This window comes from Hylobates moloch, unplaced genomic scaffold (genome assembly GCF_009828535.3).
Source record: "Hylobates moloch isolate HMO894 unplaced genomic scaffold, HMol_V3 SCAFFOLD_12, whole genome shotgun sequence".
Lineage (NCBI taxonomy): Eukaryota > Metazoa > Chordata > Mammalia > Primates > Hylobatidae > Hylobates > Hylobates moloch.
The window spans coordinates 45,702,764-45,726,657 of NW_026652287.1; the positions used below are offsets into that span (position 1 = coordinate 45,702,764).

General features: G+C 54.3%; 2 protein-coding genes across 3 annotated transcripts; both read left to right on the top strand.

The window, feature by feature from the left end:
- Positions 1-823: 823 nt before the first annotated feature.
- Positions 824-11,591, top strand: GET3 (guided entry of tail-anchored proteins factor 3, ATPase). 2 transcript variants are annotated; one of them, XM_032169827.2, is made up of 8 exons: positions 824-912; positions 1,178-1,385; positions 2,232-2,379; positions 8,664-8,812; positions 8,895-9,045; positions 10,468-10,575; positions 10,666-10,863; positions 11,242-11,591. In XM_032169827.2, exons 2-8 carry the CDS (start codon positions 1,225-1,227, stop codon positions 11,371-11,373), a joined length of 1,047 nt encoding a protein of 348 aa, XP_032025718.1. In that variant the 5' UTR covers positions 824-912; positions 1,178-1,224; the 3' UTR covers positions 11,374-11,591. The 2 variants fall into 2 exon arrangements, with proteins under 2 accessions (XP_032025718.1, XP_058281892.1); XM_058425909.1 differs by lacking the exons at positions 824-912; positions 10,468-10,575 and having other exon boundaries at positions 1,197-1,385.
- A 4,288-nt stretch (positions 11,592-15,879) lies between these two features.
- On the top strand, positions 15,880-21,729 carry BEST2 (bestrophin 2). The gene is made up of 9 exons (XM_032169829.2): positions 15,880-16,031; positions 16,592-16,686; positions 18,175-18,408; positions 18,499-18,653; positions 19,001-19,078; positions 19,235-19,387; positions 19,475-19,555; positions 19,760-19,914; positions 21,303-21,729. The coding sequence occupies exons 1-9, from the start codon at positions 15,880-15,882 to the stop codon at positions 21,727-21,729; spliced, it is 1,530 nt and encodes a 509-aa protein (XP_032025720.1).
- The last annotated feature ends 2,165 nt before the right edge of the window (positions 21,730-23,894 follow it).

Sequence of the window (23,894 nt, forward strand, 5' to 3'; positions counted from 1 at the left end):
ATTTTATTTATTTATTTATTTAGAGACGGAGTTTCACTCTTTCACCCAGGCCGGAGTGGAGTAAAGTGGCGCAATCTCAGCTCGCTGCAACCACTGCCTTCCAGGTTCAAGCGATTCTCCTGCTTCAGCCTCCTGAGTAGCTGGGATTACAGGCGCGTGCCACCACGCCCGGCTAATTTTTGTATTTTTAGCAGAGACGGGGTTTCACCATCTTGGCAAGGCTGGTCCCGAACTCTTGACCTCAGGTGATCCACCCGCCTCGGCCTCCCAAAGTGGTAGGATTACAGGCGTGAGCCACCGCGCCCGGCCCGAGAATCAGCTTATTTTATGAGCTGTAGTATTCAGATGAAGTCGGGGTTATTTCTAGTCTCTAGTCTCCCTCTAAAGTTAAGAGTGTCATGTGCTGGGGTCTCCATCAAGGGCCTGGAACCCAGCTTCCGTTCCTGCTCTAGAATAGAGGTTCAAATATGAAATATGGTATACTGGAGTCTTCTCTTGAAATACAAGGAGGCTTTTAGGAATTAGGGTCCCTTCTACGAAACGGAGCGCAATTGCAGGCACGGTGCCTGCTAGGCATGGGAGATCAGGGCGTACAGGACAAGACTCTGTGGAGTCGCCCACTCTAAGCCACTGTCAGCCTGGGGACCTATCGCCAACCGAGTCAATTCGTCTATGATTGGTTTGCGGCAAGAGCCAAGTGGCTCACAGCCTATTGAATAACAGAGGGGGCGGACCTGAGGCGAGGTTGGGACCTAACGTGAAGAATGGAGGGGAAATGATGGACATAAAGTTGAGCCTATGGAGTCAGGCCAAGGAGGACTAGGAATCTAACCTCACCGAAAGGGCAAGGACTGGGTGTTTGGCTGGTTGCTAAGGAGAGGTTGGCGCTACCGGAACATAAGAGTGATTGGTGTAAGTAAGAAAAGACATAGCCAATGAAAGGAGAGCTGCAAGACCTAGGGCCCAATCAGTGAAGGGGAGTAACCTAGACCGTACCGATGGTAGGTCTAGGTAGGGGGAACCCTTGGAAAATTATAGACCAGAGGTTGACAAAGTGAACCCTGGAAGCAAAGAATAGTGAAAATGTAATTTACATTTCTTCTAAAAGGCAAGTAATGAGGAAATTAACTCATGCTCCTAGCTTCGATAGGAATGTGATAGAGAATTTCCCCTGTAGGTGCTTCGTATGGTGCGCTCCGCTGGATCACGTGAGCCAGTTCCAAAATGGCGGCAGGGGTGGCCGGGTGGGGGGTTGAGGCGGAGGAGTTCGAAGATGCGCCTGATGTGGAGCCGCTGGAGCCTACACTTAGCAACATCATCGAGCAGCGCAGCCTGAAGTGGATCTTTGTCGGGGGCAAGGGTGGTGTGGGCAAGACCACCTGCAGGTAAGGAGGCTGCGGCGGAGGCCAGGAGGCGTGTAGGATATACCACTGGGCGAAGGGGAGGCCAAGGACCGGCTTTTCCACCACGACCGGGGCATGGGGGCTGGCGGGGGTCTTTGGGTTTCACTCTCTGGAAGTTACCTGGAGCAAATGAGAAAGACCTCAATGCAGCCCTAGCACCCTCTGAGTTGGACCATCCGTGTTGGGGCTCAAGTGCCGAACCACAGTGAACTCAGCGCCCGGGGGACGGGGAAGCACTTGGATGTCCCCATCAGCTGGACCGTACCTGAGTGAATCCAGAGTTGTGGGGGAGGGCGGCACCAGAACAAGCAATCCTAGTTTGGTGAACCTTGGTGTTTTATGCCCAAGGCGAGAGTGAGGGTGGAAAGCGAGGGAGAGGGCACATGATCAGACTGTCCCAGGCAGCTACGGGCAGGAGGTGTCCGTGGGGCAGATTATCCTGGACAAGCGGACTGAACCATCCTGTGCTTACCAGGGAATGCGGGAGACCCCTTAGCTTATTAAGGAAGGGGGCACGGAGTCAAGCTATGCTGGCTGGACAGCTGGGCCATGCCACTGTGTGCCCAGCAAAGAAGAAGCAGGCACTAGGCCAGACAGACTCAGTCAGCGGAACCTTACCTCCCTAGTCCACATAGAGGGGTCAGTAGATAAATCAGAGAGTGTTCCTTTGTAGGGACTGAGGCTCAATCCCACCGTAACCCATACTCTCCTCTCAAGGCCCCTGCTGATCCGGGTCACCTGCTCCAGGGAACCTACCACTCCCCTTGCAGACCCAGGGAACAGAGCCCATCCCCTCATCCCCTGTCTTTTGACTTTTCCATTACTCAGTTGCAGCCTGGCAGTCCAGCTCTCCAAGGGGCGTGAGAGTGTTCTGATCATCTCCACAGACCCAGCTCACAACATCTCAGATGCTTTTGACCAGAAGTTCTCAAAGGTGCCTACCAAGGTCAAAGGCTATGACAACCTCTTTGCTATGGTGAGTGGAGCAGGGCTTAGCCCCCACTTCTGGAAAAAGCCTCTTCCAGCCTTTCTTGTGCGCACACACCAGCAGCCACCGTGTCCTATCCACTCTATATCCTGTGTCTCTCCTGTTTCACTCCTTCCTCAACATACTCACAAAGGAACCAGTGAGGAATTGCAGAGCAGGAAGCACACCAGAGTGCCTAAAGCTTAGTGAGCCAGGGTAGGGGAAGGAGAAGTTGGAGAGACCAATCAGAGCCACATGGTGTGGGACCTTATGGGCCACGCTAAGAAGTTTGGCATTGTCTCCAGGTTATTAATGGGAAGCTGTTTGTTTTAAGCAGGGCAATGTCGTGGCCAAATTCTTGTTTGAAAAGTACCCTCTGACGGCCAGGTGGAGATTTAATTGTCAGTCAGGGTAGAAGCAGGGAAACTAACAAGGAGATTGGGGATGTAACCAGTTGAGAGATGACAACATCCTGGACTCTGGTGGAGGCAGAATGTTGGGGGAGAAGTAGTCAGATTTGAGTTTTTTTTTTTTTTTAGACACTCAAGACTCCTCTGTCTCCCAGGCTGGAGTGCAGTGACCCGATCTAGGCTCACTGCAACCTCCGCCTCCCAGGTTCAAGCAATGCTTCTGCCTCAGCCTCCCGCGTAGCTGGCATTGCAGGCTTGTGCCACCACTGCCTGTTAATTTTGTTATTTTTAGTAGAGACAGGTTTTCACCATGTTGGCCAGGCTGGTCTCAAACTCCTGACCTCAAGTGATCTGACCGCCTCGGCCTCCTACAGTGCTGGGATTACAGGCATGAGCCACCACATCACACCAGGGATGTATTTTGGAAGTAAACCAGTAAGATTACTTGGGTGAGAGAAAGAAATAAATTGATTACATGTCTTTCTTGTCTCTCTAAGCAACTGGGATGGGGAAAACGAGGAAAGGAGTAGGTTTAGAATGAACAAATAAAGAATTTCATTTTGTCCACAGTGAATCTGAGTTGCCCACTGGAAATCCAAGTGGAAATATCATGACAATAGCTTGTTTATGTGAGTCTGGAGCCCAGAGGAGGTTGGCATTGATTTGGAAGTCACTGTCCCAAGGGTGGCATTTAAAGCTGTGTGAGGGCTGGGCATGTTGGCTCACTCCTGTAATCCTAGCACTTTGAGAAGCCAAGGTGGGTGGATCACTTGAGGTCAGGAGTTTGACACCAGCCTGGCCAACATGGTGAAACCCCATCTCTACTAAAAATATAAAACAATCAGCTGGGCATGGTGGCAGGTGCCTGTAATACCAGCTACTCAGGAGGCTAACTAAGGTAGGAGAATCACTAGAACCCAGGAAGCAGAGATTCTCCTGCCTCAGCCTCTGGAGTAGCTGGGATTACAGGTGCCTACCTCCATGCCCGGCTAATTTTTGTATTTTTAGTAGAGACGAGGTTTTCCCACGTCTCAAAAAAAAAAAAAAATAGGCTGGGTGCGGTGGCTCACTCCTGTCATCCCAGCACTTTGGAAGGCCGAGGTGGGTGGATCACAAGGTTAGGAGATTGAGACCATCCTGGCTAACACGGTGCAACTGGGTCTCTACTAAAAATACAAAAAAAAATTAGCCGGGCGTGGTGGCAGGCGCCTTTGGTCCCAGCTGCTCAGGAGGCTGAGGCAGGAGAATGGCGTGAACCCAAGAGGCAGAGTTTGCAGTGAGCTGAGATCGTGCCACTGCACTCCAGCCTGGGTGACAGAGCAAGACTCCGTCTCAAAAAAAAAAAAATAAAGGCCATACACGGTGGCCCACATCTGTAATCCCAGCACTTTGGGAGGCTGAGGCGGGCAGATCACAAGGTCAGGAGATTGAGACCATCTTGGCTAACACGGTGAAACCTCATCTCTACTAAAAATACAAAAAAATTAGCCAGGCGTGGTGGCGGGCACCTGTAGTCCCAGCTACTCGGGAGGCTGAGGCAGGAGAATGGTGTGAACCCGGGAGGCGGAGCTTGCAGTGAGCCAAGATCGCACCACTGCTTTACAGCCTGAACGACACAGCGAGACTCCACAAAAAATAATAAATAAAAATAAAATAAAATAAAGAGATGCTGCAGAGTAAGGATGCTGGCAGAGGACAGTCCTCAGGTGGGATGAGCTCTATCCAGCATACAGACCCAGAACTTGGGCGCTGCCAGGGTCAGGGACTGGGAGGGAAACAGGAGGAATTGGGGCACTTCCCGGGCAGAGATGAGGGTATTGGCAGCCAATGGCTTCTCTTTCTCACCAAGGAACAGGCAAGGGTCTCAGCAGTGAATGGGATAGAAGTTAGAGGAGGGAGAAAATGCCACATAAACGCTTCTTAAGGTAGCATGGGGAACCAGAATTGTCTGGATCGTCAAGTGCCCATTGGAGATTTGTGTTCAGAAGAGGGGAGCAAGGGCCAGGCATGGTGGCTCACGCCTGTAATCCCAGCACTTTGGGAGGCTGAGGCGGGCAGATCACCTGAGGTCGGGAGTTCGAGACCAGCCTGACCAATATGGTGAAACCCCGTCTCTACTAAAAATAAAAAAATTAGCCTTGCGTGGTGGCCGGCACCTGTAGTCCCAGCTACACGGGAGGCTGAGGCAGGAGAATTGCTTGAACCTGGGAGGCAGAGGTTGCAGTGAGCCGAGATCATACCACTGCACTCCAGCCTGGGAGACAGAGCAAGACTCCATCTCAAAAAAAAAAAAAAAATTAGCTAGGCCTGGTGGTAGGCGCCTGTAAACCCAGATACTCGGGAGGCTGAGGCAAAGAATTGCTTGAACCTGGGAGGCGGAGGTTGCAGTGAGCCGAGATCCCGCCACTGCACTCCAACCTGGGTGACAGAGCGAGACTCCGTCTCCAAAAGGGTGGGGAGCAAGATGGGAATACTCTTCAGGAGTGTTTGGCCCTCAAGTGCAGTGATACTAAAGAGCTAGAAAGCCATACCTGTAATTTCAGTGCTTGCAGAGACTAAGACAAGAGGATCACTTGAGGTCAGGAGTTCAAGACCAGCCTGGGCAACAAAGGGAGACCCTTTCTCTATAAAAAACAAACAAAATTAGCTGGGCATGGTGGTGTGTGCCCATAGTCCCAGTAAGTCGGTAGGTTGAGGCAGGAGGATCATTTGAGCCTAAGAGTTTGAGGCTGCAATGAGCTATGTATGAGATGCTATCTTTTTTTTTTTTTTGAGACTGAGTTTCACTCTGTCGCCCAGGCTGGAGTGCAGTGGTGTGATCTCAGCTCACTGCAACCTCCACCTCCTGAGTTTAAGCGATTCTTCTGCCTCAGCCTCCCAAGTGGCTGTGATTACAGGCGCCCGCCACCACATCCGGCTAATTTTTGTTTTTGGGATTTTTTGTTTGTTTGTTTGTTTGTTTTGAGACAGAGTCTTACTCTGTCGCCCAGGATGGAGTGCAGTGGCGCAATCTCGGTTCACTGCAACCTCTCCCTCCCGATTTCAAGTGATTCTCCTGTCTCAGCCTCCCGAGTAGCTGGGACTACAGGTGCGTGCTACCACGCCCGGCTAATTTTTAGTATTTTTAGTAGAGACGGGGTTTCACCACGTTAGCCAGGATGGTCTCAATCTCCTGACCTCGCGATCCACCCGCTTCGGCCTCCCAAAGTGCTGGGATTACAGGCGTGAGCCACCGCACCTGGCCTGTATTTTTTTTTTTAGTAGAGACAGAGTTTCAACATGTTGGCCGGGCTGTTTTCAATCTGCTGACCTCAAATGATCTGCCCGGCTTGGCCTCCTAATATGCTGGGATTACAAGTGTGAGCTACCGCGCCCGGCCAAGACGCTATCTCTAAAAGAAAGAAAAAAAGAAGCTGGAAGTAACCAGAGTGGGGAATTTTGCCAACAGCAGGGGGAAAGGGAGTGTTTGCAGAGGGAACCTGTGGAGGCTGGGCTGGATAAGGGTGCCAGCCAAGAGGAACACTGACAGTTTACAGGAGCCAGGTGAAGGGATGAAGTAGTCCAAAGAGGCTTAGAACACATGAAGCATAAGAAGAGGTTGCGGTGATGAGTGGGCAAGCTCCCCAACAGGGAATGACCCCTAAGGCCTGCGAGTTGGGTACTTGCCCATGGGACCCATGAAGTCACCAAGAAGAGGTGACAAAGGAGGAAGATAAAGAGGGAGGCATTGGCCGGGCGTGGTGGCTCATACCTGTAATCCCAGCACTTTGGGAGGTTGAGGTGGGCAGATCACCTGAGGTTGGGAGTTGAAGACCAGCCTGACCAACATAGAGAAACCCCGTCTCTACTAAAAATACAAAATTAGCTGGGGTGGTGGTGCATGCCTGTAATCCCAGCTACTCAGGAGTCTGAGGCAGGAGAATCACTTGAACGCGGGAGGCGGAGGTTGCGGTGAGCCAAGATCACGCCATTGTCCAGCCCGGACAACAAGAGCAAAACTCCGTCTCAAAAAAAAAAAAAAAAAATACAAAAATACCAAAAATTAGCCGGGCATGGCCGGGCGCAGTGGCTCACGCCTGTAATCCCAGCACTTTGGGAGGCCGAGGTGGGTGGATCACGAGGTCAGGAGATCGAGACCATCCTGGCTAACACAGTGAAACCCCGTCTCTACTAAAAATACAAAAAATTAGCCGGGTGTGGTAGCAGGTGCCTATAGTCCCAGCTACTCACTGCAGTCCAGCCTGGGCGACACAGCGGGACTCCATCTCAAAAAATAAAAATAAAAATAAAAAATTAGCCAGGCATGGTGGGGCATGCCTGTAGTCTCGGCTACCCGGGAGGCTGAGGCAGGAGAATCGCTTGAACTCAGAAGGCGGAGGTTGTGGTGAGCTGAGATCACGCCACTGCACTGCAGCCTAGGCAATAAGATCAAAACTCCGTCTCGGGGGCCGGGCGCGGTGGCTCACGCTTGTAATCCCAGCACTTTGGGAGGCCGAGGCGGGCGGATCACGAGGTCAGGAGATCGAGACCACGGTGAAACCCCGTCTCTACCAAAAATACAAAAAATTAGCCGGGCGTGGTGGCGGGCGCCTGTAGTCCCAGCTACTCGGAGAGGCTGAGGCAGGAGAATGGCGTGAACCCGGGAGGCGGAGGTTGCAGTGAGCTGAGATCGCGCCACTGCACTCCAGCCTGGGCGATGCAAGAAAGCCCCCATCACAAAAAAAAAAAAAAAAACTCCGTCTCGGGGAAAAAAAAAAAAAAAAAGAGGGAGGCATTGAGTCTGAGACTGGCCAGGGACCCCAGCCATGGCCATCCCTTCATAGATTCTATGTATATGTTTGTGTTTTGTTTTGTTTTCTTTTGTTTGTTTTTTGAGACAGAGTCTCGCTCTGTCACCCAGGCTGGAGTGCAATGGCGTGATCTCGGCTCACTGTAACCTCCGCCTCCCGGGTTCAAGAGATTCCCCTGCCTCAACCTCCAGAGTGGCTGGGATTATAGGCACCCGCCACTAAGCATGGCTAATTTTTGTATTTTTAGTAGAGATGGGGTTTCACCATGTTGGCCAGGCTGGCCTCGAACTCCCGACCTCAGGTGATCTGCTCACCTCTGCTTCCCTAAGGGCTGGAATTACAGGCGTGAGCTACTGCGCCTGGCTGGATTCTCCATATGTGTTGACGATCTCTGTGCCAGGCACTGTTCATGCTAAGTGCTGAGGACACAGCAGTGAGCTAGATGGTAAAACCCCTGCCCTTGAGGGGCAGACGTTCCTGCCATGGAGACAGATGATAAACATGATAAGGGAATCATGAGGGATGTGAGGAAGGGCTAATTTTTGTTTTCAGATAGGTCTTGCTATATTGCCCAGGCTGTGTCCAACTCTTGAGCTCAAGCGATCCTCCCATCTCATTCTCCTGAGTACCTGGGACTACAGGCGTGAGCTATCCTGCCCAGCTCCTAAGGGCTAAACCTTAAGGAGAAAGGAAGGCAGGGCAGGGGGTGTCGGTGGATCTGTGCTGTTATTTAGGGTGGTCAAGGAATCTCTCAGTGGAGGGATGAATGACCTGGAGGAGGTCATGGCCCAGTCATGGGAGTATCTGGGGTTGCAAGTGGCAGGTTGCAAGTGGGGAGTAGCAGTATAAATGGCCCGCAGTGGGTTTCAGCTTCCTTTTGAGGGCCCTGGGCACAGCTTGCAATTTTCCCCTTGTTTTTGACCCTTTATACAACCATACAAAACCCTAAGTGCTACCTCAGGGTCCCCCCAGCCGTGACCTAATGAAATGCCTGTGGTCAGAGCCCGCCACAGGCTCCCCCTGGCCCTGTGCCCAGGTAGGAAGGCTCCCCCAGCAGTAGCAGCAACCTCAGTCTCATCCCTTTGGCCCCTAGGAGATTGACCCCAGCCTGGGTGTGGCAGAGCTGCCTGACGAGTTCTTCGAGGAGGACAACATGCTGAGCATGGGCAAGAAGATGATGCAGGAGGCCATGAGCGCATTTCCCGGCATTGATGAGGCCATGAGCTATGCCGAGGTCATGAGGTCAGGCCCAGCCAGCAGGGGTGGGGGCTGCCTGGGGAAGGGGAAGAGCAGACTCAGAGGGCTGACCCCTGTCTCCCCTCAGGCTGGTGAAGGGCATGAACTTCTCGGTGGTGGTATTTGACACGGCACCCACGGGCCACACACTGAGGCTGCTCAACTTCCCCACCATCGTGGAGCGGGGCCTGGGCCGGCTTATGCAGATCAAGAACCAGATCAGCCCTTTCATCTCACAGGCAGGCGGCGGGGGCCCCCACCTGCACCATCCAGGCAGCCGGGAGTGGGAGTAGGCCCGGGCCCCCAGACCCTCAAATGCGCACTAACAATTCCCTTCCCACCCCTTCTCTCTCTGGACTTCTCCCTGGAGGGGATGGGACGGAGCTGTCTTTCCTCCCCCACAGGCAGGACTCAGTGTCCCTGCCCCTGCCCACTAACTACCCTAGACAGAGCCAGAAAGCACATTCCAGAACCAGGCAACCTGCCTTCAAACCCTCTACACTCACCATGTGACCCAACTGCTGTGTGACCTCAAGCAAATCACTTCACCTCTCTGGGCCTCACCTTCCTTGTCTTGCAAATGGAGATCATGAGAATGCCCCATGGGTTATTATTATTATTATTAGATGGAGTCTCGCTCTGTCACCCAGGCTGGAGTGCAGTGGTGTGATCTCGGCTCATTGCAACCTCCACCTCCTGGGTTCAAGTGATTCTTGTGCCTCCGCCTCCCAAGTAGCTGGGACTACAGACGTGTACCACCATGCCCAGCTAATTTTTGTATTTTTTGTAGAAATAGAGTTTTGCCATGTTGCCCAGGCTGGTCTTGAACTCCTGGCCTCAAGCAGTACACCCACCTCGACCTCCCAGAATGCTGGGATTACAGGCATGAGCCACTGTGCCCAGCCCCCATGGGTTATTATTATGATGACAACCCTAAAGCCCCCACAGTGCTGCACACCACCAGCACCACCCACCATGGTGTATGTACATGTGTGGGTGTGTGTGTGTCCCCTGTGGGGACCTGTGCCTCAGGTGGTAACACTGAGCACTTACTGTGTGCCAGGCACTATTCTGAGCACATTATATGCATCAGCTCATCTGGTACAACAAGTCTGGGAGGTAAAGTTTAGAGATGGGGAAACTGAGGCTCCGGGAGGTCAAGCCCCTTAGCTATGGTTCCCTAGAAATGGCAAAGCTGAGGCCAGCCGCGGTGGCTCACGCCTGTAATCCTAGGACTTCGCACGGCGGGTGGATTGCCTGAGGTCAGGAGTTCAAGACCAGCCTGGCCAAAATGGTGAAACCCCACCTGTACTAAAAATACAAAAATTAACTGGTTATGGTGGCGCACGCCTATAATCCCAGCTACTCAGGAGGCTGAGGCAGGAGAATCGCTTGAACCCAGGAGGCGGAGGTTGCAGTGAGCCAAAATCACGCCATTGTACTCCAGCCTGGGCAACAGAGTGAGACTCCCATTTCAAAAAAAAAAAAAAGAAAAATGGCAAAGCTAGTATTTGACCAACCCTAGGAATCTGCTCATGGGCCTGAGCCTTTAACCACTGGGAGGTATCAGGAGTCATCCCTCGGGTGTTTAGTGAACCCCCAACCCAGGAGGTTTAAGGAGCCCCAGGTAAACTATGAGCCCTCCCACATCCCCGCTGCAGATGTGCAACATGCTGGGCCTGGGGGACATGAACGCAGACCAGCTGGCCTCCAAGCTGGAGGAGACGCTACCCGTCATCCGCTCAGTCAGCGAACAGTTCAAGGACCCCGTGAGTGGTGGTCTAGCTGGCGGTGAGAGGCCTGGGGGCTGAGGATGGGGGCAGACCCCGCCCCTCACTGTCCTCTCTCGTGCCCTGTAGGAGCAGACAACTTTCATCTGCGTATGCATTGCTGAGTTCCTGTCCCTGTATGAGACAGAGAGGCTGATCCAGGAGCTGGCCAAGTGCAAGATCGACACGCACAATATCATCGTCAACCAGCTCGTCTTCCCCGACCCCGAGAAGCCCTGCAAGATGTGTGAGGCCCGCCACAAGATCCAGGCCAAGTATCTGGACCAGGTGTGCCCACCCACCCAGCACTGGCTCAGCAGAGGCACCTCTGCCCCTTTATTCCCTGATCTTTTGCTCCACCTTCTGGCCCTCTGCTCTAGCCTCCTGCCCTTTGCCCCCACATTTCAGATCCTTCACCCTTATTCCGGCCATGGAGGACTGTGGCTTGCCTGGCCTAGGTCCCTGTGACCCTGGAGAGCAGGGGATCTAGCCCAGTGATCTCTGACCATAGTGACCCAACTCCCACTTATGACATCTTAAGCTCCTGCCCTGTATTCTCTCCCTGACCCTGGAAGCTTCCTAGCTTTACCCCTTCTATTGATCCGCACTCTGTTTCTGCCTTCCTGCCCCCTGACCACTGCCTTCTACCCTCTGCCCTGGCTGCAGATGGAGGACCTGTATGAAGACTTCCACATCGTGAAGCTGCCGCTGTTACCCCATGAGGTGCGGGGGGCAGACAAGGTCAACACCTTCTCGGCCCTCCTCCTGGAGCCCTACAAGCCCCCCAGTGCCCAGTAGCACAGCTGCCAGCCCCAACCGCTGCCATTTCACACTCACCCTCCACCCTCCCCACCCCCTCGGGGCAGAGTTTGCACAAAGTCCCCCCATAATACAGGGGGAGCCACTTGGGCAGGAGGCAGGGAGGGGTCCATTCCCCCTGGTGGGGCTGGTGGGGAGCTGTAGTTGCCCTCTACCTCTCCCACCTCTTGCTCTTCAATAAAATGATCTTAAACTGCTGTATTGTTGACAATGGGAGGTGAGGGTAAGCACCTTTATGTACAGTTGTACAGGTTGTGCACTGGACAGAAGTGTCACATCTAGAGGGGCCCATTCACAACAGAGACCTAATAGAGATGCGTGTTTACTGTGGCAACTTTGGAAGGAGGGTGTCTTGGGTGAGAGATACCTTTGTCTCATTCTGTGTGGGTTAAGGTGTCCCTGCTGGGCCTGTGAAGCCTGGAATGGAAGACAGAGGCATTTGCCCACTTCCTTGGAGGCTCAGAGTGTGGGAACTGGGAGGCCCCTTGGCCAGCCCCAGGCTGGTGGGGAGTGGATTAGGCCGGCAGTGGGCCCGGTGCTGCCTGCTGTTTGGTTTGGGAATTAGTGAGCGCCCTGGGGAGAGGCCAGGCCTGCCAGACTGGGGATTAACAGTCTTCACCCCCTAATTCCTGCCCCCATGGGATGGCATCAGCCCCTCCCAGCAAAGGGCTGCAGCAAGGGGGCTGGTTAGTGGGCAGGGTGACAGAGGACTCTGGCTGGAGGGGCTCCTGAAGTCTCATCCTGACTCCAGAGCGGTCTCAGGCTGTGGGCACACAGGCCTGGAAGGCACCTAGTGGACCCCCTTATCCCCTGCCCTTCGCTCCTCCCTCTGCCACTGCCTGGTCTGCTATTGTTGTCCCCACTTGGGAGACTCAGGATGGGGCATGACCTTGAGAGTTTACAAGTTCCAAGCCAGAGCTGGCTAGGGGGGACAGAAAGGGGGTTCCTGAGGACACACATGAATCAAAGTGGTGTTCAGGCCGGGCGCAGTGGCTCACACCTGTAATCCCAGCACTTTGGGAGGCCGAGGTGGGTGGATCACTTGAGGCCGGAGTTCAAGACCAGCCTGGCCAACATGATGAAACCTTGTCTCTATCTACTTAAAATACAAAAATTAGTTGGGCGTGGTGTTGGGGTCCCTGTAGTCCCAGCTGCTCTGGAGGCTTAGGTGGGAGAATCACTTGAACCCCAGAGGCAGAGGTTGCAGTGAGCCGAGACAGAGTAAGACCCTGTCTCAAAAAACAGAAGTGGTGTTCAGGTCTGGGCATGGTGGCTCATGCATGTAATCCCAGCACTTTGGGAGGCCGAGGCAGGTGGATCACGAGGTCAGGAGTTGGAGGCCAGCCTCCAACTACTCTCTACTAAAAATACAAAAATTAGCCAGGCGTGGTGGTGCCCACCTATAATCCCAGCTACTTGGGAGGCTGAGGCAGGAGAATCACTTGAACCTGGGAGGCGGAGGTTGCACTGAGCCCAGATTGCGCCTTTGCACTCCAGCCTGGGCAATAGAATGAGACCCAGTCTCAAAAAAAAAAAAAGTGTTCAGACCGTGGACACCCAGAGTCTGGGTGTGCCAGGGTGTGTGTGTAAGGGGAACCCCACCAGGAGCCTAGACTTGTCACTCTTAACTCCCTGGGGTGTGCACAAGCAGGTGTGGGCCTGTGGGGGTGGCATGTGTAAACAAACACGATGGTACAGCCGGCTCTGCGCCAAACTGCCAAGATCCAAATCCCAGCTGTGCTACGAACAAGATGAGATGTGACACTGGAGCCTCAGTTTCCCTACTTGGATAGTAAGCTGACCAACTTAGCATGCCTGTAAGGATTCCACGAGATGAAACACGCAAGGAGTTTATACCAGCACCAGACAGGAAACCCCAAGAAATGTTTGTTATTTTTCGTTGTCACAATTAGTAAGCCTATCAAATAGCCCAGGAAGCCTGCCTCCAGCCCCTGCAGGAATTCAGCAGTCGGAAGTGTGTGGGGATGCAGGTGAGCTGGGGGAGGGAGGATGAAAAGGAGGAGCAGGCTTCAGTGAATGCAAGGACACTTCCTAGGGAGTGGGGGCTGCTCATCGAGAACTGAGCTCATCAGCACGGAGCCTGCCACCGCCTTGCCAGGTTCCGCAGCTGACGGCACCGCCCCAGCTGCCCCCTTGCCCCCATTTATGGGCTGTCCGGCAGCTGGACAGCGAAGGCATGGGTCACAGGGTGACCAGCCCAGGCGGGTTCCTAATTACCCCGGGCAGGGTGAACATCTGCCAGTCTGGGAACACGGCGTCCCAGCCTGCTGGGCTTGGAACCTCGGGCGGGGCTGTGCAGAATGCACGAGGGGCTCCTGAGCACTCCAGGATGCCCATCCCAGGGTTTGACCCCTGAACCTCCGCCCCTCCTACACCAATCTGTGTGTTAAATGTCCTCCAGGCTGGGCAATGGAGGGGGAGTGGGTACTGTTTGTACCAGGCTGGGAGTGTCCCCTTTACAGGTGTGTCTTTGAAGAATGAACATCTGCCCAGAATCCATGCCAAATGCAGGCCAAGGTTTTGTGTCCCCAAACTTGTGTGTTCGTGGCAATACTGAGAGTATCTGAGACCTGTGTGTGTGGGTGTGGGCCTGCCGCCGAGAGGGAGTGTTGGAAAGGGAGTTGGCCTCACATATTGGTGTACAAATGCTGGTGAGTTTCACCAGCAGTGATAGCTAGGGGACCCTTGAGAGAGGGTTGGCTGTTGTGTGTGTCTTTGCAAGATTGGTGAACCTCAGGCCCCGCTCTGAGCCTGGGATTGTGTGCCACCGCACTGAGGAAAGGGTTTTTGCATTTGGTGTGTGATCATGGGTGCATCTTTGCACAGGGGAGATCGGGAATAAAACCTCCTTGCAGTGGTGTATGACTGTGTGTGTGAAGGCATTCTGAGGTCTGGATGGGGTCTGGCGCTTGGCTGGTTGTGTGGGTGTCTTTGTTACATGGCGTGATCATGAGGGAATTCAGACCGTTGGGAGCACTGTGTGTGTGAGAGAGGAGAGCCTAGGATGTCAGGGTCCACCTGCCTTATATATGCGTGATGGGGGCAGGGGGTGTCGAGGTAGGTGTGTCTTGTGTGACTCTGGAAGGTTCTGTGACAGTGTGTACTGCTCCTCTGGGTCACCATAGTTATGTGAGGCTGTCTTTTTGTTTTTTCAATAGAGATGGGGAATCTCACTATATTGCCCAGGCTGGTCTCGAACTCCTGGCTCAAGTGACCCTCCCACCTAAGCCTCCCAAAGTGCTAAAATTACGACCGTGAGCCATCGTGCCTGGCTAAGGCTGTCTTAAGAGCAGCTAGATTTGTTTCTGGGACTATGATGTGTGTTTCTGCGTGCATCTCTGTGACATTGGGTGATTACAGGTGACTGTGGAGTGATCCAGCCTCACTGAGCAGTGTGTGTGTTTCTGGGACTGGGAAAAAGACCATCCCTGCCTCCTCCCCCAACCTCTGGGTTCCAGATCCCTAGGACCTGCCAGTGAGCAACTGGGAGGGGAACAGGGAGGGGCAAGGGAGGACAAGGCGGATTTCACCCCCAGTGCCAGGTAACAAACCTGTGGGACTCCAAACAAAGTTCTGAAGCTGCAGCCCAGCCGAGGGAGGAGGACCAGGAAAGGGGGGCACGCCCATTCCCCAGCCCCACCCAACGCCAAAGCCACCCGCCCATTCCATCCCTGTCCCTGTGGGTCCCTGCACCGGCCACCTTCAACACAGGTGAGATGAGCCCAGGCTTGGGGAAATAGGGGGCCCTGAGGGAAGAGGGAACCTGCGGGCAGGAATGCATCCGGAGTCCTCCCGGGGCGGGGAGTGGAGGGCTTGGAAGGCTGGAGGGGAATGGAGAGACGAAAGGTCAAGGCGGATCCGGGAGGAAAAGGGAGTGGGGGGAGCCAGGGCCATTAAGCGGAAGGTGCACAGGCTGGGGCAGGGGGGCTAGGGGACCTGGAGGCTTAGGGACAGGGCTTCAGAGGGAGTGCAGGGAGCGGAATGGGTCAAGACTGGGAGCTGGGGAAGTGGAGAAGGGGGAGCCAGAAATAGGGGCTGAGAGAGAGAATTTGGGGGAGGTGGAGCCTTGAGAACCTAGAAACTCAGGCACTGGGGACTTGTGGAATGGGGGATGCTATAGGTGGCCTCTAGGTGAAGGGGATCGGGCAGAGGGTGACTCGGGAGCTGACTGCAGGGACTCAAGGGTCTTGGTCGTGGGGGACGGCAGGTACCAGAGCCTGCGGCCAGGAGTCCAGGGAAGGGGACAGCCTGAGACGCAGGTCAGGGAGGGGCACTGGGGGCTGGACTAGACTGAGTAAAGCTGGGAGGAGAAGGCAACTCAGGCAAGCGTCAGGACTGAAGGGGTGGCTGGCCGGAACATGAGTGGAATCCCTGTGCTCAGTTATCCCCGCACCTCTCCGCCCCTACCCGCGGCCCCCACCCGGGCCACCCACTCTCCCTTGGCCACACCTGCCAGGGGCCACAATGACCGTCACCTACACAGCCCGAGTGGCGAACGCCCGCTTCGGTGGCTTCTCGCAGCTGCTGCTGCTGTGGCGTGGGAGCATCTACAAACTCCTGTGGCGAGAGCTGCTCTGCTTCCTCGGGTTCTACATGGTGCTGAGTGCTGCCTACCGGTGAGGCTGCCCCGGGGTTCTCATGTTCTAGGGAAGGGGGGGCAGCTATTTTATATATATATATATATATATATACACACACACATATATACACATATATATAATATAATATGTTATATATAAAAATATAGATATATATAAGTATCTATATCTATATTTTTTGAATTGAGATGGAGTCTCACTCTGTCACCCAGGCTGGAGTGCGGTGGCATAAGCTCGTCTCACTGCAACCTCTGCCTCCCGGGTTCAAGCGATTCTCCTGCCTCAGCCTCCTGAGTTGCTGGGATTATGGGTGCCAGCCACCATGCCTGGCTAATTTTTTTGTATTTTTAGTAGAGACGGGGTTTCACCATGTTGGCCAGGCTGGTCTCAAACTTCTGACCTCAAGTGATCCTCCTGCCTTGGCCTCCCAAAGTGCTGGGATTACAGGAGTGACCCACAGCGCCCAGCTGGGGGCAGCTATTATAAAAGAAGCCAGGGTGAGGGGCACAGCAAGAGAGATCTGAAGCTGGAGAGGGAGTCACCCCTGTGACCTGTGACCCTTCATCTCTATCCCGCAGCTTTGTGCTGACCGAAGGGCAGAAGCGCTACTTCGAGAAGCTTGTGATTTACTGTGACCAGTATGCCAGCCTCATCCCTGTCTCCTTCGTGCTCGGTGCGGTCCAACCCCAAGTCCCCCGTTCCCATGACCCTGAAAAACCCATATCCATTCATGCCTTTTGAGGAGCCCCCATTCCTGCCCCTCTGAGACTCCTGCCCCAAATCCAACCCCGACAGCACTGCCCCCCCCATTTTTGGATCCATATCATGAAGATGCCAGATGTGCCCCTACACTCTGAGACCTGGGGTGTCACCTGGGGTCACAGTGCCCCCTGAAGTGCCCCCAGGAACACTCCATCTCACACACAAGGCTTATTCCCGGTCACCTTGGGGATTCTCACCAGTGTCTGTTGTGTTACTAGGGGGGACAAACCCCTAACCCTCCAAGGACCCCATGGGACTCCATCCTCTCAATTCCAGCCTGGGGGCATTTCTCTGACAAGTCCTGGACCCCTAGTGACCACATGTGACCCCGGCCTGCCCAAGGCTCCCTGATGTAGACCCTTCCCCAACCCCTTCAGAAGTTCTTGGCTCAGGGGCCGGGTGTGGCTATTGTGACAAGCCTGACCAGGTGTCCCTGATGTACACCCCCACAACCAGGCCCCTCTCCCCTTGTTTTAGGTCCCTACGCCTTCACAGCAAGCAACAGTCTGTCCACGTGCCCCTAACATGGGCTCTGTGCCTCTATCCCCATACTGGGATCCCAATGTCACATCTGAGGTGACTCCCAAGTAGCCAGTGACCCAAAGGGCTGCTCTGCCTTTTTTTTTTTTTTTTTTGAGATGGAGTCTCGCTGTGTCGCCCAGGCTGGAGTGCAATGGTGCAATCTCAGCTCACTGCAACCTCTGCCTCCCGGGTTCAAGTGATTCTCCTGCCTCAGCCTCCCGAATAGCTGAGACTACAGGTGCGCCACCATGCCCAGCTAATTTTTGGTTTTTTGTTTTGTTTTGTTTTGTTTTGAGACCGAGTCTCGCTCTGTCGCCCAGGCTGGAGTGTAGTGGCGCAATCTCGGCTCACTGCAAGCTCCGCCTCCCGGGTTCATGCCATTCTCCTGCCTCAGCCTCTCTGAGTAGCTGGGACTACAGGCGCCCGCCACCACGCCCGGCTAATTTTTTGTATTTTTTAGTAGAGACGGGGTTTCACCGTGGTCTCTATCTCCTGACCTCGTGATCCGCCCGCCTCGGCCTCCCAAAGTGCTGGGATTACAAGCGTGAGCCACCGCGCCCGGCTAATTTTTGTATTTTTAGTAGAGACGGAGTTTCACCATGCTGGTCAGGCTGGTCTCAAACTCCTGACCTCATGATCCACCCTCCTCGGCCTCCCAAGGAGCTGGGATTACAGGCGTGAGCCACCGCGCCCGGCAACTGTCCTTTCTGACCTCAGGGCTGGACCCCCAAGTTCCCAGCCCAAACGTGGTCAGGTTGGCCAGCACGCTCGGGTTTCCCTGATGCAGACCTTATGTTGACCCCTCTCCCACAACCTGGACCCCCAAACCTCTGGCCCTGGTGTCCCCACTGAGCCCCCATTCACCGCTCCCCTGCAGGCTTTTATGTGACGCTGGTGGTGAATCGCTGGTGGAGCCAGTACCTATGCATGCCGCTGCCCGACGCGCTCATGTGCGTGGTGGCGGGCACCGTGCACGGACGCGACGACCGCGGCCGCCTCTACCGGCGCACACTCATGCGCTACGCAGGGCTCTCGGCCGTGCTCATCCTGCGCTCCGTCAGCACTGCGGTGTTCAAGCGCTTCCCCACCATAGACCACGTGGTGGAGGCTGGTGAGTACTCGGCCAGAGGCAGGGCAGAGACCGGGCAAGGACCGGGTGGAGGGGGGGAAGGGGCGAGCTATCCCTGACCCTTTCCTCCAGGGTTTATGACCCGCGAGGAGCGCAAGAAGTTTGAAAACCTGAACTCGTCCTACAACAAGTACTGGGTGCCCTGCGTCTGGTTCTCCAACCTGGCGGCGCAGGCCCGACGCGAAGGCCGCATCCGCGACAACAGCGCCCTTAAGCTGCTGCTTGAGGTGGGCCCAACCAGGAGGTCATTCATATAGCATACCAGGGAAATTGTACCCCTGGAGCTGTGTTAACGGCGGCCCTCCAAGCACCCCCACGAGGCCGATTTCAAACACCCTCACCTGGTGCACTCTTACCTCCAAGGGGCTGATTCCAACGCCCTTGAGGGGCAGCCCCTGGGTGCATGGTCCCTCATCCAGGTGCACACTCACCACAAAATCTGCTCCCTGGAACCCCCAAAGCACACTCCCAATTCCCACCAGGTGGCCACCCACCTCCATCCCACGTACCTACACTTAATATCCCTGTGTGAGCTCACCATTCAGGCCTCCTCATGACCTGTATCCACCCCCAGGAGCTGAATGTTTTTCGGGGCAAATGTGGAATGCTTTTTCACTACGACTGGATTAGCGTACCCCTCGTCTACACCCAGGTAACCCCATCGTGCCTCTTTATATTCGGTGTCAGTGGCCCTGATGCCTGGTTTCCAAGGGGAAACCGAGAACTAGCTAAGACCCCCATCATAATGATGCCCAATCCTAGCCTTGGCCCTCAAAGACCCCCCTGAGCCCTGCCCCACCCTGCCCAGGTGGTGACGATCGCACTGTACAGCTACTTCCTGGCTTGCCTCATTGGTCGCCAGTTCCTGGACCCGGCTCAGGGTTACAAAGACCATGACCTAGACCTGTGTGTGCCCATCTTCACCCTCTTGCAGTTCTTCTTCTACGCTGGCTGGCTCAAGGTAGGTGGGTGATCCAGGCTGGAATTTCGTGGGTGTGGCAGGCATGGGGTTCCCAAGTTTCCACCTAACTCCTCCTTCTCCTCTCAGGTAGCTGAGCAGCTCATCAACCCCTTCGGAGAGGACGATGATGACTTTGAGACCAACTTTCTGATCGATAGAAACTTCCAGGTGAGACTCAGGTTCCAGGTGAGACTTCCAGGTGGTGATCATCCCGGAGTGCCCAACAGGATTCTGGTCCCACCCCTGCCAAGTCTTGCCAGGTCTCGCCCAACCATCCTTCCCTCTGTGGTCCCCACCCACCTGAAGGGGTCCACCCTGTGGCCCCGGCGGGTTGCCCTGCCCCCACTTTACCCTGTGTGTTTGCACCCGTAGGTGTCCATGCTGGCAGTGGATGAGATGTACGATGACCTGGCTGTGCTAGAGAAGGACTTGTACTGGGATGCAGCCGAGGCTCGCGCCCCATACACAGCGGCTACTGTCTTCCAGCTGCGGCAGCCTTCCTTCCAGGGCTCCACCTTTGACATCACGTGAGCCAGTTGGGTGGGCAGGGCCGCTTGGGACAGGGCTTATGGCTCTGTGGGGCATATCTGATTGAAAAGGTTAAGAGGAATCAATTCTAGAGATGGGGATAAGAGCTAAAGTCTCAGGACTGTGATAAGGGCAGAAGCTAAGATAGGAGTCAGGGGACAAGGTCAAGGTCTGAGACTGGGCCACTGACTGGGGACAGAGCTAAGGGCTGAGGTCAGCGAGGTTCAGATGGGTCAGAGGTGATTCCAAAGGAGGTGAGGGCTGAGGCCAGGAGCAGTGGCTCACGCCCGTAATCCCAGTACTTTGGGAGGCTGAGGCAGGAGGATCCTCTGAGTGAGCCCAGGAGTTCAGACCAGCCTGGGCAACATAGTCAGACCCCTGTCTCTACTAAAAATAAAAAATTAGCCAAGCATGGTGGTGCACGCCTGTAGTCCCAGCTATTCAGGAGGCTGAGGTGGGAGGATTGCTTGAGCTGAGGAGTTCAAGGCTGCAGTGAGCCATAATGACGCCAATGCACTCTGGCCCGGGCAACAGAGCAAGAGCCTGTCTCTTAAAAAATGAAAATAAAGTCCAGGCGCGGTGGCTTACGCCTGTAATCCCAGCACTTTGGGAGGCCAAGGCAGGTGGATCACTTGAGGTCAGGAGTTCGAGACCAGCCTGGCCAACATAGTGAAACCCTGTCTCTACTAAAAATACAAAATTGGCCGGGCTTGGTGGCTCACACCTGTAATCCCAGCTAATCGGGAGGCTGAGGCAGGAGAATCACTTGAACCTGGGAGGCAGAGGTTGCAGTGAGCGGAGATTGCGCCGTTGGACTCCAGCCTGGGCCACAAGAGTAAAACTCCATTTCAAAAAATAAAAATAGGCCAGGTTCGGTGGCTCATGTCTGTAATCCCAGCACTTTGAGAGGCCAAGGTGGGAGGATCACGAGGTCAGGGGTTAGAGACTAGCCTGGCCAACATAGTGAAACCCCATCTGTACTAAAAATACAAAAATTAGCCGGTGTGGTGGCACGCATGTGTAGTCTCAGGTACTCAGGAGGCTGAGACAGGAGAATCACTTGAACTCGGGAGGCGAAGGTTGTGGTGAGCCGAGATCGCGCCACTGCACTCCAGCCTGGGCAACAGAACGAGACTCCGTCTCAAAAAATAATAAAATAAAATAAAATAAAAATAAAAAAGGAAATGGGGCTGAGCCACGGCTGAGGTTGAAGATCCAAGTTGAAGTGCAAACACAGGGTGAGGCCAGGCTCTGGGTTTAGGAGTTAAGGTCTTTGGGGATAAGTGGGACAAAGCGGTGGGTAGGGTCAGGGAAATCAGCACGCCTGGGACCCTGCTCTGTCAACAAGAGGCGAGGCCGCAGCGCTGGCCCACTGTCGGTCCTGCAGGCTGGCCAAAGAAGACATGCAGTTCCAGCGGCTGGACGGCTTGGATGGACCGATGGGCGAGGCGCCTGGCGACTTCCTGCAGCGCCTCCTGCCGGCGGGCGCGGGCATGGCCGCGGGAGGCCCGCTGGGCCGGCGCCTGTCCTTTCTACTCCGCAAGAACAGCTGCGTGTCGGAGGCGTCTACTGGGGCCAGCTGCTCATGCGCGGTTGTCCCCGAAGGCGTGGCCCCGGAGTGCAGCTGCGGGGACTCGCTGCTCGACCCCGGCCTGCCTGAGCCCGAGCCCCCGCCCCCTGCGGGTCACGAACCGCTTACCCTCCTCCCTGGGCCTGTCGAGCCCTTCAGCATCGTGACCATGCCCGGGCCCCGGGGTCCGGCGCCACCCTGGCTGCCCAGCCCTATTGGCGAGGAGGAGGAGAATCTGGCCTGAGATCTTAGAGCCCAGCCCCCTAAGGACAGGGAACCAGGTCCCTGCACGGCACCCAGGCAGGTGTCCCCGGTCTGCATAAGCCTCGTGTGCCTTTGTAAAGTCCACCTACACTTTTGACCAGCTCTCGCTGCCCGCCTGGGTTTGGCGCTGTGCTAGGGGCGGGAGTTCTTCCAGACTCTTGGACCAGCCCGCCCTGACCACCAGCTCTACTTCCCAACTCCCACTGCCTGAGAGGTCTCCATCAGTGTCCTGCCTGAATTCTTTCCTTCAAGTGAAGATGTGACTGACTACCTCATTGCGTTGTCATGAGGATGAAAGAATGGCATTAAAGCATTTGGTATACAGTAGGTGCTCAATAAATTGCTAGTGATTTTTACTCAAACGTTGTTAGTCTGATTTCTCCTGCCATACATTATCCATTGTCCTAAGTAAAATTTGGGAGTTCTTGCAGGTTTTTTTTTTTTTGAAACGGAGTCTCTCTCTGTTGCCCAGCCTGGAGTGCAATGGTGTGATTTCTGCTCACTGCAACCTCTGCCTCCCAGGCCCAAGCAATTCTCCTGCCTCAGCCTCCCAAGTATCTGGGATTACAGGCACCCACCACCACACTCAGCTAATTTTTTTTTTATTTTTAGTAGAGAGGGGGGTTTCACCATGTTGGCCAGGCTGGTCTCGAACTCTTGACTTCAGGTGATCCACCCGCCTCTGCCTCCCAAAGTGCTGGGATTACAGGCATGAGCCACCAAGCCCAGCTGCAGGTTTCTTCTTCTTTCTTCTTCTTCCTTCTCCTCTTCCTCCTCCTCCACCACAACCACCATGCCCAGCTTATTCTAGGTTTTTTTTTTTTTTTCTTTGAGACAGAGTCTCACTTCATCACCCAGGCTGGAGTGCAGTGCCACGAACTTGGGTCACTGCAACCTCCACCTCCCTGGTTCAAGGGATTCTTGTGCCTCAGCCCCCAAGCAACTGGGATTACAGGTGCGCACCACCACACCTGGCTAATTTTTTGTATTTTTAGTAGAGACAGGGTTTCACCTCTTCCAGGTTTTATGATGGTGCCCTCCTTGCTTCTTCCCAGACTCTGCTCTCTGAAACACCCACATCAGTGCCCTGGCATTACTCATTAATGAGCCAGCCACTGTCCCAGGATCATGAGTTCTTCCCTCAAGCCTCTGCATTCTCAGGCCCTCAAGGCTTCAGGTTTTACTAATTTAATATCACACAGACTCCTGATGACTCCTGAATATAAAAGTCCAGCCAAGGCAGTGAGCTATGGTCATGCCACTGCACACCAGCATGGGCAACACAGTGAGACCCTGTCTCAAAAAAAAAAAAAAAAAAAAAAAGGCCTGGTGCAGTGGGGCTTACACCTGTAATCCCAGCTGGGAGGCGGAGATAGGTGGATCATTTGAGGTCAGGAGCTCGAGACCTGGCCAACATGGTGAAAGCCCGTCTCTACTAAAAATACAAAAATTAGCCAGGCAAGGTGGTGGGCACCTGTAATCTCAGCTACTCAGAGGTTGAGGCAGGAGAATCGCTTGAACCCAAGAGACAGAGATTGCAGTGAGATCGTGCCACTGCACTCAAGCCTGGGTGGCAACAGAGTGAGACCCCATCTAAAAAAGAAAAGAAAGAAAGAAAAGGAAAGAAAAAGAAGAAGGAAGAAAAAGAAATCCAGCCAGGATCCCTTCTCTAACTGTAGACCCAGAAAGCCAACTGCCTCTTAGATGTCTCCTTGCAGAGATGTCACAGACACTTCAAACATAACACACTTGAAATCCAGCTCCTAATCAGCCCCCCAATCTGCCCCACCCTGTGTGTTAGCTTTGTCCTTCCAGATGATGAGGCCAAAAGAAGTCATGTGGATTCCTATTCCCACCACGGGCCATCACATCAACCCAGCGGCCACACCAACCCAGCAGCAAATCTTAACAGCTTTGCCTTAATTTTTATTTTTATTTTATTTTTGAGATGGAATTTCGCTCTTGTCACCAGGCTGGATTGCAATGGCATGATCTTGGCTCACTGCAACCTTCGCCTCCCGGGTTCAAGTGATTCTCCTGCCTCAGCCTCCCAAGTAGCTTGGATTACAGGCGCCCACTACACCCAGCTAATTTTTGTATTTTTAGTAGAGACAGGGTTTCACCATGTTGGCCAGCCAAAGTGCT